At 38.7% G+C, this 20,197-nt stretch overlaps 1 protein-coding gene across 1 annotated transcript in view; it reads left to right on the top strand.

Annotated features, from left to right (window-relative positions):
• Positions 1–239: 239 nt before the first annotated feature.
• KICS2 (KICSTOR subunit 2) overlaps positions 240–20,197 on the top strand; it is a 34,384-nt gene continuing 14,426 nt past the window's right edge. The window contains exons 1-2 of the mRNA XM_054580040.1: positions 240–515; positions 11,409–11,694. Coding sequence (XP_054436015.1) covers positions 281–515; positions 11,409–11,694 — 521 coding nt within the window. The 5' untranslated portion in view covers positions 240–280. The remainder of the gene's footprint in view (positions 516–11,408; positions 11,695–20,197) is intronic.

Raw genomic sequence — 20,197 nt, 5'->3', positions numbered from 1 at the left:
CAGCGACTTGGCCATCTTGCTTTCTGCCCTAAGGGTTGGAATAGTCAGAGCTGCGGGAACTGAAGCGCTGAACCTGCTCAGGAGCTGAGGTGCCACCACCTCCTTCCTGGGCTCTTACTCGCGTCCTGTGTAAGGCCCAGGCGCAGTCCAGGCAGCGGCGCGATCGCGCGCCCGCCGCTTGCGGCGGTCACGAGCACGCACGCTTGTGCGCACGTTCCCTGAGAACCCGGAAGTGCGAGGGAGAGCACAGCCACGTGGGTGGAGCTGGAGCGCAGCTCGCATGGGGGAGTCTATCCCGCTGGCCGCCCCGGTCCCGGTGGAACAGGCTGTGCTGGAGACGTTCTTCTCTCACCTGGGTATCTTCTCTTACGACAAGGCCAAGGACAATGTGGAGAAGGAACGAGAGGCCAACAAGAGCGCGGGGGGCAGCTGGCTGTCGCTGCTGGCGGCCTTGGCCCACCTGGCCGCGGCCGAGAAGGTCTATCACAGCCTCACCTACCTGGGGCAGAAACTAGGTACCTCCGCCCCGCCCCCCGTGACCCTTGTTGAGGAAGGAAAGGGGATATATTCCCCGGTTGGCAGTGGCTTGGGTTCCCCGTTCCTGTCACTTCTAGTTGCAGGCTCAACTAGGCACTCCCAGTTCTCCTCCCACTGTTCCCTTCTTTCCCTTGGCTTCTACAAACCCCGCCCACCGGCCTCCGCTGCGGATAGATTGGCGGATAGGGTGGATGCTCTTTACAGGGCTGTGCCCCAAACTGATGGATGTATCTGCTTTGCCCACTGCATGGATTGGTGCCCTAAATGAGAAGTTAAGCAAACTTTATGTCCTCGCTCTTCTAACCAGTGACACAGCAGCTAGAGGAACAAAACTTGGCAATACAGTCTAGTTAGAGTTAATGAACACAATTGTATGGCCTCTTAAGGTTAGGCCCCTGAGAGTTATAGATGTAGTCCTGCCCCCACTTCCTAGGCCGTTAATTAATATTTAATGATTGAAGAAGTAAGTGAATACCGGACAGGAAAGACAAGAAATATGCCTAACACTACTAGCAAGAGGGCGCTTACAGGGAAACGAGTACACTCTTACCATCCCATGGTAAATCCTGTCCCTGAAGATAAGATGCAAGAGTAGATTCAATAGATTTTTCACTAGTAGAAACAATTAGTATAAGTAGATCAGAAGGGAATAATATATGTGAAAGCCAAGGGCTATACATACAGGGTGTTATTGCTTATAATTACCAATAATCAATATGAATCCCAGAGCTTTCACAGTTATTTAAGTACTTTGGCCTATTTTAAACCCTTAATCGTCAGAGGCACAGGTTCAGGTATAAATGAAGGACACAGGTATACACTATACATTATAGAATTATGTAAAATTGAGTGCAGATTCGTTTTTGATTCTTCTTCACCTCCAGTTTCCTTATATTGCCTGAACGTGACCATGTATGTACATCTACATTTCAGTAAACATCCAAGGGGCAAGGCTCTCTGAGATCTAAACTTCTGCCTTAGCCATTCAAATAATTTGTTATTTAGTACGTTGACTTATTGACAAAAACTGATCAGATAGTTTTCATCTTGTGGATTTTTTCTTCCCCTTTTTACAGTGTCACTTCTCACAAATTTGCAATTGCTATTGCAGTGTTACTATTTTCCTTTCTACAGATTGGCAAATGGTGTACGTGAAGTTGTGTGAGTAGGTAACAGAACCCAAGCCAGAATATCTGCTTTTGAATTGTCAGATTGTGTTGTATTCCTAATTTATAAAAAATTTTACATGTATTACCATTTGTAAATGTATTACATATGTAAATGGGGACGATTCTGACTAAAATTTAAGGTGGGTATAATTTTCTGGCAGTTTTAGTTTCTATTTTATGTTTAAATTATATTTTATTGATTATGCTATTACAGTTGCCTTGATTTTTCCCCCTTTGCCCCCCTCCACCCAGCACCCCCCACTCCCCCAGGCAATCCCCCCACCGTTGTTCATGGCCATGGGTCATGCATATAAGTTCTTTGGCTACTCCATTTCCTATACTATACATTACATCCCATGGCTATTCTGTAACCACCTATTTGTACTTCTTACCCTCACCTCTTCACCTATTCTCCCCTACACCCCTCCCAGGCAACCATCAAAATGTTCTCTATGTCCAGGATTCTGTCTCTGTTATTCTTACTCACTTAGTTTGTTTTTTTAGATTCAATTATTGATAGATATGGATGTTTTTGCCATTTTATTGGTCATAGTTTTGATCTTTTTCTTAAATAAGTCCCTTTAACATTCATATAATAATGGTGTGGTGATGATAAACTCCTTTTTTTTTTCCCCCTTTGGGAAGCTCTTTATCTGACCTTCAATTCTAACTGATAGCTTTGCTGGGTAGAGCAGTCTTGGCTGTAGGTCCCTGCTTCTTATGACTTTGAATATTTCTTGCCAATCCCTTCTATAGAGTCTGCAAAGCCTCTTTAGAGAGCTCAGCTGACAGTCTTATGGGAACTCCCCTGTAGGTAACTAACTTCTTTTCTCTTGATGCTTCTAAGTTTCTCTCTTTATCTTTAACCTTTGGCATATTAATTGTGCTGTATCTTGGAGTGGGCCCCTTTGCATCCATCTTGTTTGGGACTCTCTGTGTTTCATGGGTTTGCATGTCTATTTCCTTCACCAAATTAGGGAAGTTTTCTTTCACTGTTTTTTTTCAAAGATATTTCTGGTTTCTTGCTCTTCTCCTTATGGCACACCTATGATGCAAATGTTGGACCTCTTAAAGTTGTCCCAGAGGCTGCTTATACTGTCCTCATCTTTTTGGATTCTTTTTTCTTCTTTTTTCTCTGATTGGTTGTTTTTTGGTTCTTTATGTTGCAAATCATTGATTTGATTCTCAGCTTCATCCCCTCTACTGTTGTATCCCTATAAATTGTTCTTCATTTCAATTAGTGTATCCTTTTCTGACTGGATCTTTATTATGCTGTTGAGGTACTCACTAAGTTCCTTGAGCATCTTTATAACCAGTGTCTTGAACTCTGCATCTGATTCCTTATTTCCATTTTGTTTAGCTCTTTTTCTGGAGTTTTAATCTGGTCTTTCATTTGAGCAATGTTTCTTTGTCTCCTTGTTTTGCAGCCTCCCTGTGTTTGTTTCTGTGTATTAGTTGTAATGCTGATGTGGTTGTGTGAAGCGTTGAGCCATCTTGACCAGAAGTCAGTTTTGGTTGTTTTTAGATTCTCCTTTCTCATGAAGTGTAATGATTGACCTTGGGTTCAGGATTCTTAAATTTTTTTTTTTTTTAGCTTATCTATGTTAATTTAATTAAGCTTTGGCTTTAACTCTCTGGAAAAATATACATGTATTACATTTTTGTATATAATCTGAGAAGATTCGGTTGGATTTCCTAAAGTCTACTTATGACCCCTGTTAAAAAAACATTTTGCTACTCTAGTTTAAGTTGTATGTGCCTGTTTTTAGGTAAACAAAACTGGCTGCCCTGTGTGTAAGAACATACGTAAGACTGTCATTATCACTGACTTGGATTATGTGAGTTGGGCTTTATTATGCAAAGTGTTTGGTTCTGCATGGACCCAACCTTGCATGGAGGAACTTGAGCGTTAATATCTTGAAATTGACCCACAGAGCATTTTACACTGTGAAATATGCCCAAGCACTGTTCTAAACTCCCAAGTCACCCAGCACTTGTGAGAACATGTTATAAAGTGGCATGTTTAACTCTAATGCCTCTTAACTTATTCACATGCACAGTGAATGTATAGGTTCCAGATATTAAATTTAACTATAAATATCTTACACAGTTTTTTTGGTACTGGAATGTTTGTGGTATTCATGTGCTTACAGTATGACTTCACGGTTATTGGATTGACTCTCCATTTTCTTAAAAAAATTTTTGTGTTGCTATTTGAAACATTCTCATGTTCTTCAACTACTTTGCTAATTAGAAAGTTATATGGTTTTCTTTAAGAAGTTTATGCATTTTAAACATTTAAAACATAGTTCACAAAAGTGAATCTTTTTGACCTCACTCTTGTGACTGGAGTCACAAGAGTTTATTGGAGTTTATTGGAGACACCAGTGTCTTTTAGACAAAAGATGGGCCTGACAGGGACATTTCTGTTCTGGTCTTGGTTCACTTGTGAGAAATTTTGGGTGGAGCCCTTATCTTGGAGCTTTTTCTTTCCTTGGAGGAGAGAATATCCCTGTGTGGGGAAGGATCAGTGAATCAGTGCCTGTGGAAGATTTTAGAAAGTCATACTTTTCTCCCCTTTGTTTCATTACTGGAAGGTTTCCTCAACCTCTCGTTGCTGGAATTTAGAGTGGTTAGAAAATGACTTAACTTGAAAACTGACATGTAAAAATTATCAAGAAGTTATAGAATAAAATACCCAATCAGATGTTTTACGTGCTTTTTTTTTTTTTTTTAGATTTTATTTATTTATTTTTAGAGAGAGGGGAAGGGAGGGAGAAAGAGAGGGACAGAAACACTGATCGGTTGCCTCTCACACACCCTCAACTGGGCCCGGCGGGAAACGCAGGTATGTATCCTGACTGGGAATTGAACCAGTGACTTTTCAGTTTGCAGGCCGGCACTCAATCCACTGAGCCACACCAACCAGGGCTACATGCTTCTTTAATATACTTATCCCTTGAAATTTCATGTTGTTGAAGTAGAGTGTTGAAATCTTGAGAAATAATGAACACCCCAAAATAGAGCCTTCTGGAACTAATTCAAAATACTCATGTGTTGTAAATTCAAAATATTGACAAGAGAAAGAATTCTGGTGTCTCTGAAAGGCTAATCCCCAATGGATATTCCTAACCATGGTAGACAGTAAATAAGATTGTACTCCTGAGAGCTGTGAGAAGAGAGACCTGTATAAAGAAATGTCATTGCTTGTCTTTCCCTCTCTTATGGGGTTACTTTACTTAATTTCATATGTTAGTGATTGATGTTTATTGATAAGCTTTTAAAGATATTCTTTGTGTTTATGCCATGTTTAACTCCCCCAATAGGGGTAACCTGCTGAAGGAAGGTGTGCCTTTTTCACCCAAAGTTAATGTTTTCACCAAGGCCACCTTGTTTAACAGTGGAAGTGAGTATGCGGTTGAGGGTCTGTCAAATAGAGAGCTATTCTTTTTGCTGGACTTGAAACTCCAATTTACCATAGAGATTCAGAAGCTCAAATATGTAGTATTGAGCGTATTCTTGTATCAGTTATAAATGGAAGGGAAGAGACTAGTGTTGTTGAATATGTGCATTGTTCCAGGTACATTACATACCAAATGTTACTTCATTTTGTGTTCTTAGCAGCTTTATTACTAATTTTGCATTTAAAACAAAGTTCAGAGTAGCTAAGTCATTTGCACATCACACAGCTTATAAGTTTGGAAGCTGGGATACAGAACCAAGTCTGTCAGACTTTCAGAGTTTTAGGTTTTACATGGTACTCTTATTATCTTCTTAAACTATGAAGTTTTGCCCTAGACTAGGGCGCAGATGTCTGTTTATTCCTTCCATACTGTCACTTTACAAAATTTGCAAAGCTAGACTAAGTGTGGGCATGGAAGGAAGGCAAAATCCCTTCAGGGTATAGTCCTGTATGGGATGTTGGTGTCAGGGTTGGTACACCTGTACCATATGGATTTTACTGCTATTAGGAGATATGATGTGAATGCTAGACAGTCTGTTTAAACAGCATATTGGAGAAAACAGTACTTAAGTATTAGTTATTTGTCTGTGGACTCAGTGGTAAATAGGGTGACCAACCTTCTAGATTTGCCCAGTACTGATGGAGTTCCTAGAACATGGGACTAAAGGAGGGTTTCCCAAGAAGCAGTACTTTCAGTGCTGAAATCTGGAAAGTCGTGAGTAAGCTGGGATAAATGTGGTCACCATAGCAGTAAGGGATACAAGATTCATTTCTTTTGTCTGTGTGTGTGTGTGTGTGTGTGTGTGTCTCTCTCTTTTTTTTTTTGAGAAATAAAACACCATAGACCAAAAAAAGTGATTTAATATCTACCCACATCTGAACCCTCAAGTAATAGCATTCTGGATTTTAAATGTTTCTTTCAATTACGAATCCTTCTGTTTTTCCTCATATAAAAGTAAAATTAAAGTAGATTTAAGGTCATCAAAAACAAAGACCTTGGCCGAGGGCTTATCACTTGTTTGTTTGTTTACATTTTTACTGCCATAAAACTCCTTATTTCTGTGTCCTCCAATCGAACATTCACTGCCACTTATAAAATGAAGGATGTAAGCTAGGATATGTTACCTGTTTCAGTGAAAAGAGTTTGTGAAGTGCCTTCTGTTTTAGCACTTTATCACATTGACTTTTGACAGTTCATTTTTCCTAGAGTATAGGAAAGATCTATGTATTAGTTGTTTTTTTTTAAATCTTTTTATTTTTCAGTTAGATAGTTGACATACCATATTGTGTTAGTTTCAGGTGTATACCCAGTGATTAGACATTACATAATTTACTAACTGGTCATCCTGATAAATCTCCTACCCATCTGACACCATACATAGTTATTAGAATATTAGCGATTATATTTCCTATCTGTACTTTACATCCCTATGACTACTCTGTAACAACCAATTGATACTTCTAAATCCCTTCACCTTTTTCACCCATCCCGCCAACCTCCCTCCCATCTGGCAACTGTCAAACTCTGTATCTATGAGTTTGTTACTATACTGCTTGTTCATTTACCTTTCTTTTAGATTCAGTTGTTGATAGATATGTATTTATTGCCTACAATATTTGTTCATATGCTTTATCTTTTTTCCTCTTAAATAAGATTCTTTAACATTTCATAATACCATAATACCGGTTTGGTGGTGATGAACTCCTTTAGCTTTTCCTTGTCTGGAAAGCTCTTTATCTGTCCTTTGTTTCTTTTTTCTTTTTAAGCATATTTTATTGATGAGGCTATTATAGTCGTCCCATTTTTTCCCCTTAGCCCCCCTCCACCCAGTACCCCCATTCCCTCCAGCAGTCCGCCTCTTAATTCCTGTCTGTGGGTCATACATATAAGTTCTTTGACTTCTCCATTTCCTATACTATTCTTAACCTCCCCCTGTCTGTTTTGTGCCTACCAATTATGCTTCTTATTCCCTGTACCTTTTCCCCAATTCTACCCCTTCCCTGCTGATTACCCTCCACTTGATCTCCATTTCTATGATTCTGTTCCTGTTCTAGTTGTGTGCTTAGTTTGTTTTTGTATTTTTGCTGTTGATAGTTGTGACTTTGTTTTGTTTTTACTGTGCATAGTTTTGATTGTCTTCTTTTTCTTAGATAAATCCCTTTAACGTTTCATATAATAAAGGCTTGGTGTTGATGAACTCCTTTAGCTTTACCTTATCTGTGAAGCACTTCGTCTTCCCTTCTATTCTAAATGATAATTTTGCTGGATAGAGTAATCTTGGATGTAGGTCCTTGCTTTTCATCACTTTCAATACTTCTTGTCAATCCCTTCTTGCCTGTAAGGTTTCTTTTGAGAAATCAGGTGACAGTCTTATGGGAACTCCTTTGTAGGCAACTCTCTGCTTTTCTCATGATGCTTGTAATATTTTCTCTCTTTCTTTTTAACCTTTGGAATTTTAATTATCATGTGTCTTGGTGTGGCCCTCTTTGGGTCCAACTTGTTTGGAACTTTCTGTGCTTCCTGGACTTGTGTGTCTATTTTTTTTGTAAATTGGGGAAGTTTTCTTTCATTATCTTTTCAAGTAAGTTTTCAATTTCTTCCTCTTCCTCTTGTCCTTCTGGCACCCCTATGAATTGAATGTTAGTACGTTTAAAGTTGTCCCAAAGGTTCCTAAACCTTTTTTTTTTTTTTTGATTCTTGTTTCTTTCTGTTCTAGATGAATGTTTATTTCTTCCTTTTATTTCAAATCATTGATTTGAATCCAGGCTTCCTTCCCTTCACTGTTGGTTCCCTGTATGTGTGTGTGTATATATATATATATATATATTTTTTTAAGGACTTTTTAAAAAAAGATTTTATGTGTTTATTTTTAGAGAGAGAGGAAGGGAGGGAGGAGAGAAACATCAATGCGTAGTTGCCTCTTGTGTGCTCCCTACTGGGGACCTGGCTTGCAATCCAGGCATGTGCCCTGACTGAGAATCGAACTGGTGATTCTTTGTTTCACACACCAGCACTCAGTCCACTGAGCCACGCCAATCAGGGCTGTATATTTTTCTGTATTTCACTTTGCATAACCTTCACTTCGCATAGCCTTCACTTCTTCCTTTATTTTGTGGCCATAGTCAATCATTTCTTTGAGCATCCTGATCCCCAGTGTTTTGAAATCTGCATCTGATTGGCTGTTTCCATGTTGCTTAGTTCTCCTTCTGGAGTTTTGATCTGTTCTTTCATTTGGGCCATATTTCTTTGTTTTCTCAATATGGCAGCCTCCCTGTGTTTCTGTGTATTATGTAGAGCTGCTTTGGCTCCCTGTTTGGCACACCTGTTATGTTGTAAGGGGCAGAGCCTTAGGAATTTGCCAGGATGGGACAACTCACTTCAAAGCTTTTTGGGGCTGTATGTGGGGGAGGGGTCAGAGAGGGAAGAATGCCACTTAGTCAGCTGTCTATTTCCAGTCATTTCCCCCACTTCCCATAAGCAACTGGCACCCTTCTAGTTGCTACCTTGGTGCTGATTCCTAGAGTGGGTGGGTTTGCATGGGTTTGAATATGTTCTGAGAGATGAGCAGTTTCTTCTTCTGCCCCACCCTCTTCTGGTTTTTACAGGCAGAGTTATGAGGCTTTAATTTCCCAGCGCTGGCACTCTGGGCTGCACTGTCTGGCTTGGAGCTGGGATTGCTGCCTCTCCAGTTGTCCCTCCCAGCTTTTATCTGCAGCCGTGAATCTGGGACCCTTGTTCTGCCAGCTGCTGCTTCCTCATCACACCACACCACATCATCTCCACTCTGGCTCCCTGTCTCTGGCCCTCCTACAGATCTGGATGTTTCTTCTTTAAATCCTTGGTTGTTGGACTTCTATACGGTTTGATCTGGCAGTTCTGGTTGTTTTTGTTTTTAGGTTAGGACACTCCTCGCACAATTGTAAGGATGACAACTAACCTAAAAACAAAAACAAAGTGTCTGCCTATGCCTCCATCTTGGCTGTGTCCTTTGATTCTAAATGATAGCTTTGCTGGATAGAGTAATCTTGGTTGTAGGTTCTTGCTCTCCATCACTTTGAAGTTTTTAGTTACTTGCTTGGAAGTAACTAAATGCTTTTCTCTTGCTGCTTTTAAGATTCCCTCTTTGTCTTTAACCTTTGCATTTTAATTATGATTCATCTTTGTGTTGGCTTCTTTGGGTTCATCTTGTTTGGGACTCTCTGCACTTCCTGGATTTGTATGTCTATTTCCTTGATCACGTTAGGTAAGTTTTCTATCTTTTTTTTCTTTTCCATGTAGGTTTTCAATTCCTTGCTCTTTCTCTTCTCCTTCTGCCACCCCCGTGATGCAAATGTTGGTACGCCTGAAGTTGTCCCAGAGGTTCCCTACACTGTCCTCATTTTTTAAAAAGATTTTATTTACTTAATTTTAGAGAGAGGGAAAGGGACGGAGAAATAGAGGGAGAGAAACATCAATGTGTAGTTGCCTCTTGCGCGCCCTCCGCTGGGTCCTGGCCCACAATCCATGCATATGCCCTGACCAGGAATTGAACCAGCAACCCCTTGGTTCATAGGCTGGCCCTCAATCCACTTGAGCCATCCCAGCCAGGGCCTCTTGGTTTTGTTTTTGTTTTTGTTTTTTTTTGGATTCTCTTTTCTTTTTGCTGTACTGATTGGGTGTTTTTAGCTTCCTTATATTCCAAATTGGTAATTTGATTCTTGGCTTCATCTAATCTACAGTTGATTACTTGTAAATTATTCTTCATTTCAGTTAGTGTATCCTTCATCTCTGACTGGTTCTTTTCTATGGTTTACATGTCCTGTCTCAAGCTGTTAGTATTCTCACAAAATTCATTAGAGTCCTTATAACCAGTGTTTTGAACTCTGCATTTAGTAGCATGCTTGTCTTCATTTTTGTTTTTTCTGGAGTTTTGTTCTGTTCTTTCATTTGGGCCATGTTTCTTTGTCTCCTCATTTTGGCAGCCTCCCTGGTTTTGTTTGTTTGTTTGTTTGTTTTTTGTTTTTGTATTAGGTAGAGCTGCTGTATCTCCTGGGCTTGGTAGAATGGCCTAATGTAGTAGATGCCCTGTAGGGTCCAGTGGCACAATCTTCCCATTCAGCTGAGCTGGGTACGCCAGGTGTGCCCCCCATGTGGATTCGACTGCAAGGACTTGCTGTGACCACTGACCATCGTGGAGGATCAGCTGTACAGGAGCCCACCCCCAGAGCAGGACTCGTGTCAGTATGGCTCTGGTGTCCTCTCAGTCTGTCCCTTGAACGTGTTCTTGTGGAGGTGGTTGGGGGACCTCTGCAGCTGAGATATTCCTCTCAATTTTAAATGGCCACACATGGATATGAGACAAGCTCATTCCATATCTCTGCCCCTCATACCAATCTTGATGTGGCTTCTTTAAATCCCTAGTTGTAGGACTTCCATTCAGTCAGATTTCTGGTGGTTCTGAAAGATGGTTCTGTAGTTTAGTTGTAATTTTTATGTGGTTGTAGGAGGATGTAAGTACCGCATGGACTATGGTTTTATTTTTTACTAATTTCCTTGGAAAACCCTGAGTTACAGTAGCAGTTATTTATAATTGTTTGTTGCTCTTAATGACTCACAAGGTGCTGTTTATTATATTAAAACCTATATTGTCAACTTTGTCAAGAATACTAAGATTTCCCTTTTTCTACTGAGATCCCAGTAGTCTGTATTCTTGTATAAGGGAGATATATGTGTATATTCCATTTTGTGGTTTGAAAGATAAGATTAAAAGATGGCTTAAAAGATAAAATTCAAAGGAAAATGCAGCTCTAAAGCAGAAGTAAAATTTTCTGATTTACCAGGAATAACAACAGTGTTTCATAATCAGGTGTTCTCATTTGTTTTAAATATACTTATGTGGAAGGAGAACTTTCTATATCTAGGTTGATTATTCTCTGAAATGAATATGAATCCTCATTAAAGGTGTGTGTGTGGGGGAATTGGTGCATGGGTAAGGAAATCAAACACAGGTCCATTGCTACCCTAATGAGTTGTATCAGGCATTGTTTAACTTACTCTTCATGAGTATTATGGTGAAATTATCAACCACAAATTGTTTAGATCCCAATTATAGAAGTCACAGAATATGGTAGGCAAAAACTCATTGAGCTCAGCAGGTTCAGATCCTTTCCTTTTCCTTTCCTTTTGTATGCTGGGAGGTGGTTTGTGCTTATGCTTTCTCTTCCTTACCTGTCATGTGTTTATGTCATTTGCTTCCCAGGGGGCCAGTCTTTCTTCAGCAGGAAGGACTCCATTCGCACCATCTATACTTCCCTGCATAATGAGCTGAAGAAGGTGGTGACTGGCCGTGGTGCCCTGGGTGGGAATGCTCCTCACGTGGAAGAACTCCTTTCCCACCTGTCAGAGCAGCTCTGCTTCTTCGTTCAGGCTCGGATGGAGATCGCAGACTTCTATGAGAAGATGTATACCCTCAGCACACAGAAGTTCATCAATGCTGAAGAGCTCGTTGGCCTCTTGGACACCATCCTCAAGAAATACAGCTCTAGGTTAGTGTAGGTGAGGAGGAAGGAGGGAGGGATAGGATGTGGCAGCCTCTCAGTCCCCCACAGAGCCTAAGTTTTCCCCATACTCTTACAAAAATTTGTGATGAAAAAACAAAGGGGAACAGCTGTGTTACATTTTGGACATATTAATTAATCAGTAGGTATACATTAGGCTTCATTGGGCTAGTTAACACCATCCACTATAGATACTTACCTAAATAATAGTGCAAGAGCACTAATGAAATAAGCCTTAAAAGATGTATTATAACTGATTTAGGTGCTTATGAAAGAGTTCATACAACAAGAGAATTGTATATAAAATAATGTGACTTTTTAACAAACCGCTATTCAATTAAATGCCCCTTTAAAGTAATCACCTTGTTGAGTTGCCCACTTACTCCTCATGTACCAGTTATTTACACGTTTTAGAAACTCCTGTACAATTGCTTTCAGTGCCTATGGCCTCATTTTGGCTTTGTTTTAAATTTCATTGTAGTGGATGATGGTGTCTGTGCTTCTGAGCAAGGCATATTTAAAGGTTTGTTGTTTGGTTTTTTTTTGATAGTCAAAAAGTTATTTGTAACCAATTTAATTTTTTTAGAAAAGATATTCATTGACTAAAAAACTTGTATTTGAAGGAAATTGCTCCTTATAAAGAAATGAGACTAATTATAAGGTATTGCTCACTGCCTGACCCAAAAAGCAATACCAAAGGAATTTGAGAAGCATTGTGAACATCACTGACATGAATAACCCAGCTTTATTTTGGGGTCCATGGAGCCTGGCCTACTGTCTCGCACATAGTAGGCACTGAGTATTTTTATGATGGACTAAGTGGAAAGTGATTACTTTGAATGATACCACTCTTTTGGATATATGAGTTTGTATGTGTTTCCTTAAAAGAGAAAGGTATATATGTTAATTTATATTCCCAAATGAAGGATAATACTCATCTGACCAATGGACTGGGGAAAGGATGCAAAGTGGTGGGGGAATAAAGAAGACTTCATGGTGGAGGTAGAGTCAGAGATGACTTTTAAGGGCAGGCAGGGTTTGGAAAGCAAAGGTAAGAAAAAAGGGAGCAGATGCTTTGAGACAAGAAGGTGATTTCAGAATAATGGAAAACCTCAGAGGTTTGGTACCTGCTGGGCTCTCTTCCTGAAACAATCTTGAGCTAGCTATCTACTCATCATGTAAGTCTCAGGTCAAATGTCAGAGAAGCCTTCTCTCCTTATCCTAACCTTAGTTACTCTTCTATTCCCCTGGTTAATTTTTTTTCACATTCCTTATTACCATCTGAAATTACTGTTATTTGCTGAGGGTGTTTTTTCTTTTCTCACAACTAGAATGTAAACTCCATGGCCCATAGTGGGTGCTCAGTATCTGTTTATTGAATAAAAAAGTGAATACTCAGTATAAAACGGGGCATCATGAAATGTTTTTGAAGACTGAAATGTTGTGTTCTCATCTTTATCTGAGACTGATTACTATGGCACTGGTGTGGGGATGGGACGGGACAGTGAAGGGAGTGGTTAAGGGAGGGAAGGTGAGTTTCGTAGGCTAGTGTTGTAATCTGATCAGTATAGTAGGGCTTAGTTGTTGCCAGACAGTGGAAAAAGATGAGGACAAGAAGTCTCTAAGTCTTGGCAACAGGTTGGTGGGAACAATGAGAAGTTTCTGTCAAAAGCGATTCAGAGGTTTTGCATTTCCAATGATAATATCATTTACAGCATTGAGAAGTCAAGAGAGTGTGGCTTAGAAGAAAGGCAGCAAGGAAAATTTGGAGCAAGTTGAGCTTAAGTTGCTAGCAGATTTTTAAATGGAGATTCAGTAGGCTGTTGGAAATGGGTATTTACAGTTCAGATGAAAAGGCAGAGAGAAAACAATTGGAGGTCATCTGTATAGAGAAGTAAACTTACCTTGTTTTTTTGCTTTCAAAACTAACATCAAGGTTCCTGTAATACAGAAGCAATTGATTTTTAAGCTTGCAGGAGAAAGGGGGAAGTGTTTATATATATATTACATATATATAGCTACTTTGAAGGAAACCAGCACATGTTGAACAACTACTGTATGCCAGACACTGCATAAGACCCTCATATGATATCTGCTTTGAAGTGTAGGTACAGATAGTTCTCCTTTAAGGAGTCACAGAGAAGTTAAGCATACCCAGGGTCATAAAATTTATGTTTGAACCCACTTCTCTGTGACTCCAAAGCTCATATTCTATATGCATTATTGCTGTATCATATAGTAAGATACTTTCTATCCAGTCCAGATAAATAATTTATCTCTGTTGATCATTTTGCAAGTCAATAAATAAGATCGATTTTTATTTATTAAATAAATAATAAGACTAAGTAAGATTATGAAGTAATAGTTTTCTGTCACAATAAGATGGAAAACATTGCAAGCACTTTCTGTATTCCTCTGCAAGGAATAAGAGTTGTGTGCTGCATAAAATCATGAAATGTACATATTCTGAGCACAAGATAGTTTGGTTAATATATTATTATATCCTTTTTTATAAAGTTTTTTCCTAAATTTTTTATTTTGAAACTTTTTTATCCTCATCTGAAGTCATGCTTATTGATTTTAGCAGCGGGGGAGGGGGAAAAAGAGGGAGAGAAACATCGATCAGCTGCCTCTTGCACATGGCCTGAATGGGTAAGAAACTATAACCCAGGCATGTGCCCTGACCAGGAATTGAACCCTTGACATTTCAGTTTATGGGATGATGCTCCAACCAACTGAACCACACCAGCCAGGGCTATACTGAAATTTTGAATCCCACAGAAAAGTTGCAAGAATAATATAATATACATAGAGTTACAGTATGACCAGTAATTCCGCTGCTGGGTGTATGCCCAAAGAAAAATACAAAATGAAAACGTGTCTATACTTGAAAACTTTTATGTGAATGTTCATAGTAGCATTATTGGTGGAAACACCCCAAATGTCCATCAACTGATGGATGAATGGATAAATAAATGTGGTATATTCATACAGTAGAGTATTATTCAACAGAAAAAGGAATGAAGTAATGAAACATGCCACAACATGGATGAACTTATAAAATTATGCTATATGAAGGAAGCTAGTTACAAAAGATCACATACTCTAGCATTCCATTTATATGAAATATCCAAAATAGGCAAAGTCATAGACCCAGAAAGTAGATTACAAATTCATAGACACAGAAAATAGTTGCCAGGGGTTGGAGGGTAGATGGTTACTTTATGGGATTCATAAGACTGTTCTAAAATTAGAAAGTGATGATGTTTATACAACTCTGAATATATTAAAACCATTGGATTTTATACTTTAAAAGAGTGTATGTTACATGTTTGAATTATATAGCAGTAAAACTGTTACTTAAAAGAATTGTACAATGAACACATATCCTTTATCTAGATTCACTATTAAAATTTTTGCTGCACTTTATCTCTCTGTATATAATTTTATTTTCCTGAGTATTTTGGAAGTCAAATGGAAACAATGATGTTTCACTTGTAAATACTCAGGTTGTACCTCCTAAGAACCACACAAAACTGTAATATAGTTTCCACATAGAAAATTTAACACAGATTTCTACCGTCATCTAATATATAGTCAATATTCAGATTTCATCAGTTGTCCCAAAAATGTCTGGTATAGTTGTTATTTTTATTGTCCTGTATTTTTGATCTTATTATATATGAGGTCTGCCCAGAAGGTATCCAGCCATGTAATATGAAAAATAGAGACTTTTATTGAAGAAGATTCAAGATACAAGAAACATTGTACATAGGACAATGAGACCTCATTCCAAGTAGGCACCTTGGGACCTCACACAGGTTCTCCCAAATTGCCTTCAGCTGCCCCATTGTATTTTCCTGAATCTCATGAACAGTCTGAAATCTCTTCTCTTTCAAAGGTGACTTTAGCTTTGGGAAGAGCTGGAAGTCACAGAGTGCCAGATCTGGACTGTAGGTGGCAGAGTCACCTGGGTGATGTGATGTTTTGCCAAAAATCTCTGCATGAGATGCGATGCATGAGCAGGTGCATTGTCATGATGAGGCTGCCAGTCACCAGTTGCCCACAGCTGTGGCCTTTTGAATCATCTGAATAGTTTCTACAGAGGAATGTTCAAGCTTAACGCAAAATGTGCTGCAGATCTTTTGCCCCAGTCCCTCAGTCATTTCAAATGTGAGGGCTACACAGTACACGTGCTCCCTCAATGGTGTGTGCTGCCTCCAGTGACTAGTACAGTGAAGTCATCATTGTTCACACATGCACATTTAGTCCACTCTCCTTGGCTGCCATGTTACATGATGTTGCACAAACCATTTTCATAATGTTAACAATGGCTGGACTTTTTCTGGACAGACCTTGTATTCTAAATTTTCTTTTTATCTATCTTCAATAGGTGATACATTAACATGACTGAAAATTTATAAAGTACAAAAATAATACATAGTGAAAAGTCTGCCTGCTGCCCCTATCCTGTAGCTACTTAATTCTCTTCCTATGAAGCAATGAATGCTAGCAAGTTCTTCCTGTCATGCCCAAGAGATACAAATACATATATACATTTTATTTTTTAAACATATATTACATGTAGAAATTTTCTGTTTATAAATATATTTCTTTCTAAAATCTGATTAGTATAAATATATTTTTAATAAAGTAATTGTTTGAAAACCAAAAACTAAAGTACAGTTGGAGACATGATTCTCAAGGGGAAGAGATCTCATATGGTGACTGCTAAATGTGAAAGTGGTTTGCTCAGCCATCTTGGAAGCTTAAGAAAATACGCATACCTGGACCCATCCTCTTTTTCTTTTTTACTTTTTTTTTAATTGTTCAAATACATTTACTCCTTTTTCCCGCTACCACTTTCCCCTGCCTTACCCACCCCCACCTCCCACCCTCAATCCTTCCCCATTTTGGCTCTGTCCGTGGGTCCTTCATACATGTTCCTTGATTTGACCCTTCCCCTTCTTTTCCCTGTTACCCTCCTCCCTTCTTCCCTCTCATTACTGTCAGTTTGTTTTTTCTTTCAATGTTTCTGGTTAAATTTTTCTTGTTTTTGTTTTGTTTATTACATTCCTCTTAAAGGTGAGATCATATGGTATTTGTCTTTCACCCCCTGGCTTATTTCACTTAGCATAATGCTCTCCAGTTCCATCCATGCTGTCGCGAAGGGTAGTAGCCCTTCCCTCCTTCCTTCCTTCCTTCCTTCCACGTAGTATTCCATTGTGTAAAATGTACCATAGTTTTTTGATCCACTCTTTTATTGGTGGGCACTTAGGTTGCTTCCAGAACTTGGCTATTGTAAATTGTGCTGCTATGAACATTGGGGCGCATTGGTACTTGTGAATTGCTGTTTTGGGATTCTTAGGGTATAATCCCAGCAGTGGAATCACTGGGTCAAAAGGCACTTCCATTTTTAGCTTTTGGAGGGAATTCCAAACTGTTTTCCACAGTGGCTGCACCAGTCTGCATTCCCACCAACAGTGTACTAGAGTTCCCTTTTCTCCACAACCTCTCCAGCACTTGTTTGTTGATTTGTTAATGATGGCCATTCTGACCAGTGTGAAGTGGTATCTCATTGTGGTTTTAATTTGCATCTCTCTGATGGCTAATGATGCTGAGCACTTTTTCATGTCTCTGGGCCCTGTGTATATCCTCCTTGGAGAAGTATCTATTCAGGTCCTTTGCCCATTTTTAAATTGAATTGTTTGTCTTCCTAGAGTGGAGTTGTGTGAGTTCTTTACATATTTTGGAGATCAAACCCTTGTCCGAGATATCACTGACCAATTTATTTTCCCATACGGTTGGTTCCCTCTTCATTTTGCTCATGTTTTCTTTAGCCGTGCAGAATCTTCTTATTTTGATGAAATCCCATTTGTTTATTCTTTCCTTTATGTCCCTTGCTCTAAGGGACATATTGGTGAAAATATTGCTGCAGGGGATATCTGAGAGTTTCCTGCCTATGATCTTCTCTAGGACTTCTATGTTGTTGGGACTTATATTTAAGTCTTTTGTCCATTTGAGTTTATTTTTGTGTATGGTGTAAGTTGGTGATCGAATTTCAATTTTTTGCATGTAGCTGTCCAGCTCACCCAACACCATTTGTTGAAGAGGGTATTTTTCCTCTATTTTAAATTTCTGCCCCCTTTGTTGAATATTAATTGACCACAGAGACATGGGTTTATTTTTGGGCTCTCTTTTCTGTTCCATTGATCTGTGTTTGTTCTTAGGCCAGTACCAGACTGTTTTGATTACAGTGGCCTTGTAATATAGTTTGATGTCAGGTATTGTGATCCTTCATACTTTGTTGTTCTTTCTCAAAATTGCTGTGGCTATTCAGGGTCGTTTATGGTTCTACGTAAATTTTTGAAATGTTTGTTCTATGTATGTGAAATACATCATTGGTATTTTAATAGGGATTGCTTTGAATCTATAAATTGCTTTGGGTAGTATGGACATTTTGATGATGTTAACTCTTCCAGTCCATGAACACAGTATATACTTCCATTTGTTTGTGTCTTCCTTAATTTCTTTCTTCACTGTTGTGTAGCTTTCTGAGTACCAGTCTTTTACTTCTTTGGTTAAGTTTATTCCTTTGTACTTTATTTTTCTTGTTGCTATAGCAAATGGGTTTTTCCTCCCTGATTTCTGATTCTGATATATCATTGTTGGTGTACAAAAATGCCTTCGATTTCTGAATATTGACTTTGTATCCTGCTGTTTTGCCAAATTCACTTATTAGGTTGTGTAATTTTTTGGTGGAGTCTATGGGGTTTTCTATGTACATTATCATGTCATCTGCAAACAATGACAGTTTTACTTTGTCCTTTCCAATTTGGATGCGTTTTATTTCTTTTTCTTGTCTGACCACTGTGGCTAGGACTTCCAATACTATGTTGAATAGCCTTGGTGAAAGCGGACAACCTTGTCTTGTTCCTGATCTTAGTGGGAAAGCTTTTAGTTTTTGCCCATTGAGTATGATGTTGGCTGTTGGTTTTTCATATATGGCCTTTATTATGTTGAGGTATGCCCCCTATACTCCTACTTTGCTGAGTGTTTTTATTATAAATGGATGCTGTACTTTATCAAATGTTTTTTCTGCATCTATTGATATGATCATGTGATTTGTCTTTCCTTGTGTTTATGTGATGTATTATGTTTATTGATTTACAAATATTGAATCCTTGCATCCCTGGGATGAATCCCACTTGATCATGGTGGATAATCTTTTCAATGCATTGCTGGATGTGGTTTGCCAATATTTTGTTACAGATTTTAGCATCTATGTTCATCAGCGATATTGGCCAGCAGTTTTCTTTCTTTCTTGTGTCTTTATCTGGTTTTGTGATTATTATGATGCTAGCCTCCCTGAAAGAGCTTGGGAGTCTTCCCTCTTGGATTTTTTGGAAGAGTCTGAGGACAGGGGTTAGCTCTTCCTTAAATGTTTTGTAAATTCTCCTGTGAAGCTGTCCAGTCCACTTTTGTGTGTCAGGAGATTTTTGAGTACTGCTTCAGTTTCACCAGCTGTTTTCAGTCTGTTCAGTCTTTCTGATTCTTCTTCATTCAATGTTGGAAGGTTATATTTTTCTAGAAATGTGTCCATTTCATCAAGGTTTTCAAATTTCTTGGCATATAATTGTTCATAGTAGTTTCTGACAATCCTGTGTATTTCTGTGGTATCAGTTGTAATTTCACCTCTTTTATTTGTGTCTTTTCCCATTTTTTCTTGATGAGCCTGGTTAAAGGTTTGTTGATTTTGTTTATCTTTTCAAAGAACTAGCTTCTGGATTTGTTGATCCTTTGAATTGTTCTTTTGTTCTCTATGTCATTCAATTCTGCTCTGATCTTGATTATTTCCTCCCTTCTACTCTGGGTTTTGTTTGTTTTTTCTCCAGTTCTTGAAGCTGCAGGGTTAGGTTGTTTCTATCTTTTTTAGTTAGGCCTGTATTGCTATGAACTTCCCTCTCAGGACTGTCTTTGCTGTGACTCATAGGTTTTGGACTGTTGTGTTTTCATTTTCATTTGTTTCCAGAAACTTTTTGATTTCTTCTTTGATCTCATTATTGACCCATTCATGTTTAATAGCATGCTGTTCAGTCTCCATGAGTTTGAATGTTTTTGAGTTTTTTTCTTGAGGTTGATTTCTAGTTTCAAGCCCTTGTGGTCCAAGAAAATGCTTGTTATGATTTCAATATTCTTGAATTTGTTGAGGCTTGTTTTGTGTCCTATCATGTGGTCTATCTTTGAAAATATTCCAAGTGTAATTGAAAAGAATGTGTATTTTGCTTCTTTGGGATGAAAGGTTCTGTGTATGTTAGTTAAGTCCATTTGATCTAATGCATTGTTCAGTTCCACAATATCCTTGTTCATGTTTTGTTTGGAAGATCTATCCATTGTTGACAGTGGGGTGTTAAAATCCTCTACTCTCAGTGTGTTGCTGTCTATATCTTTCTTGAAGTCCTCCAAGATATTCCTTATATATTTGGATGCT

This window comes from Pteronotus mesoamericanus, unplaced genomic scaffold, assembly GCF_021234165.1.
Source record: "Pteronotus mesoamericanus isolate MK-2021 breed Mesoamerican mustached bat unplaced genomic scaffold, CSHL_Meso_final contig_56, whole genome shotgun sequence".
In the NCBI taxonomy this organism is placed as follows: Eukaryota; Metazoa; Chordata; class Mammalia; order Chiroptera; family Mormoopidae; genus Pteronotus; species Pteronotus mesoamericanus.
The sequence above is the reverse complement of the archived record's forward strand: the minus strand, read 5'-3'. Positions and strand labels throughout refer to the sequence as shown.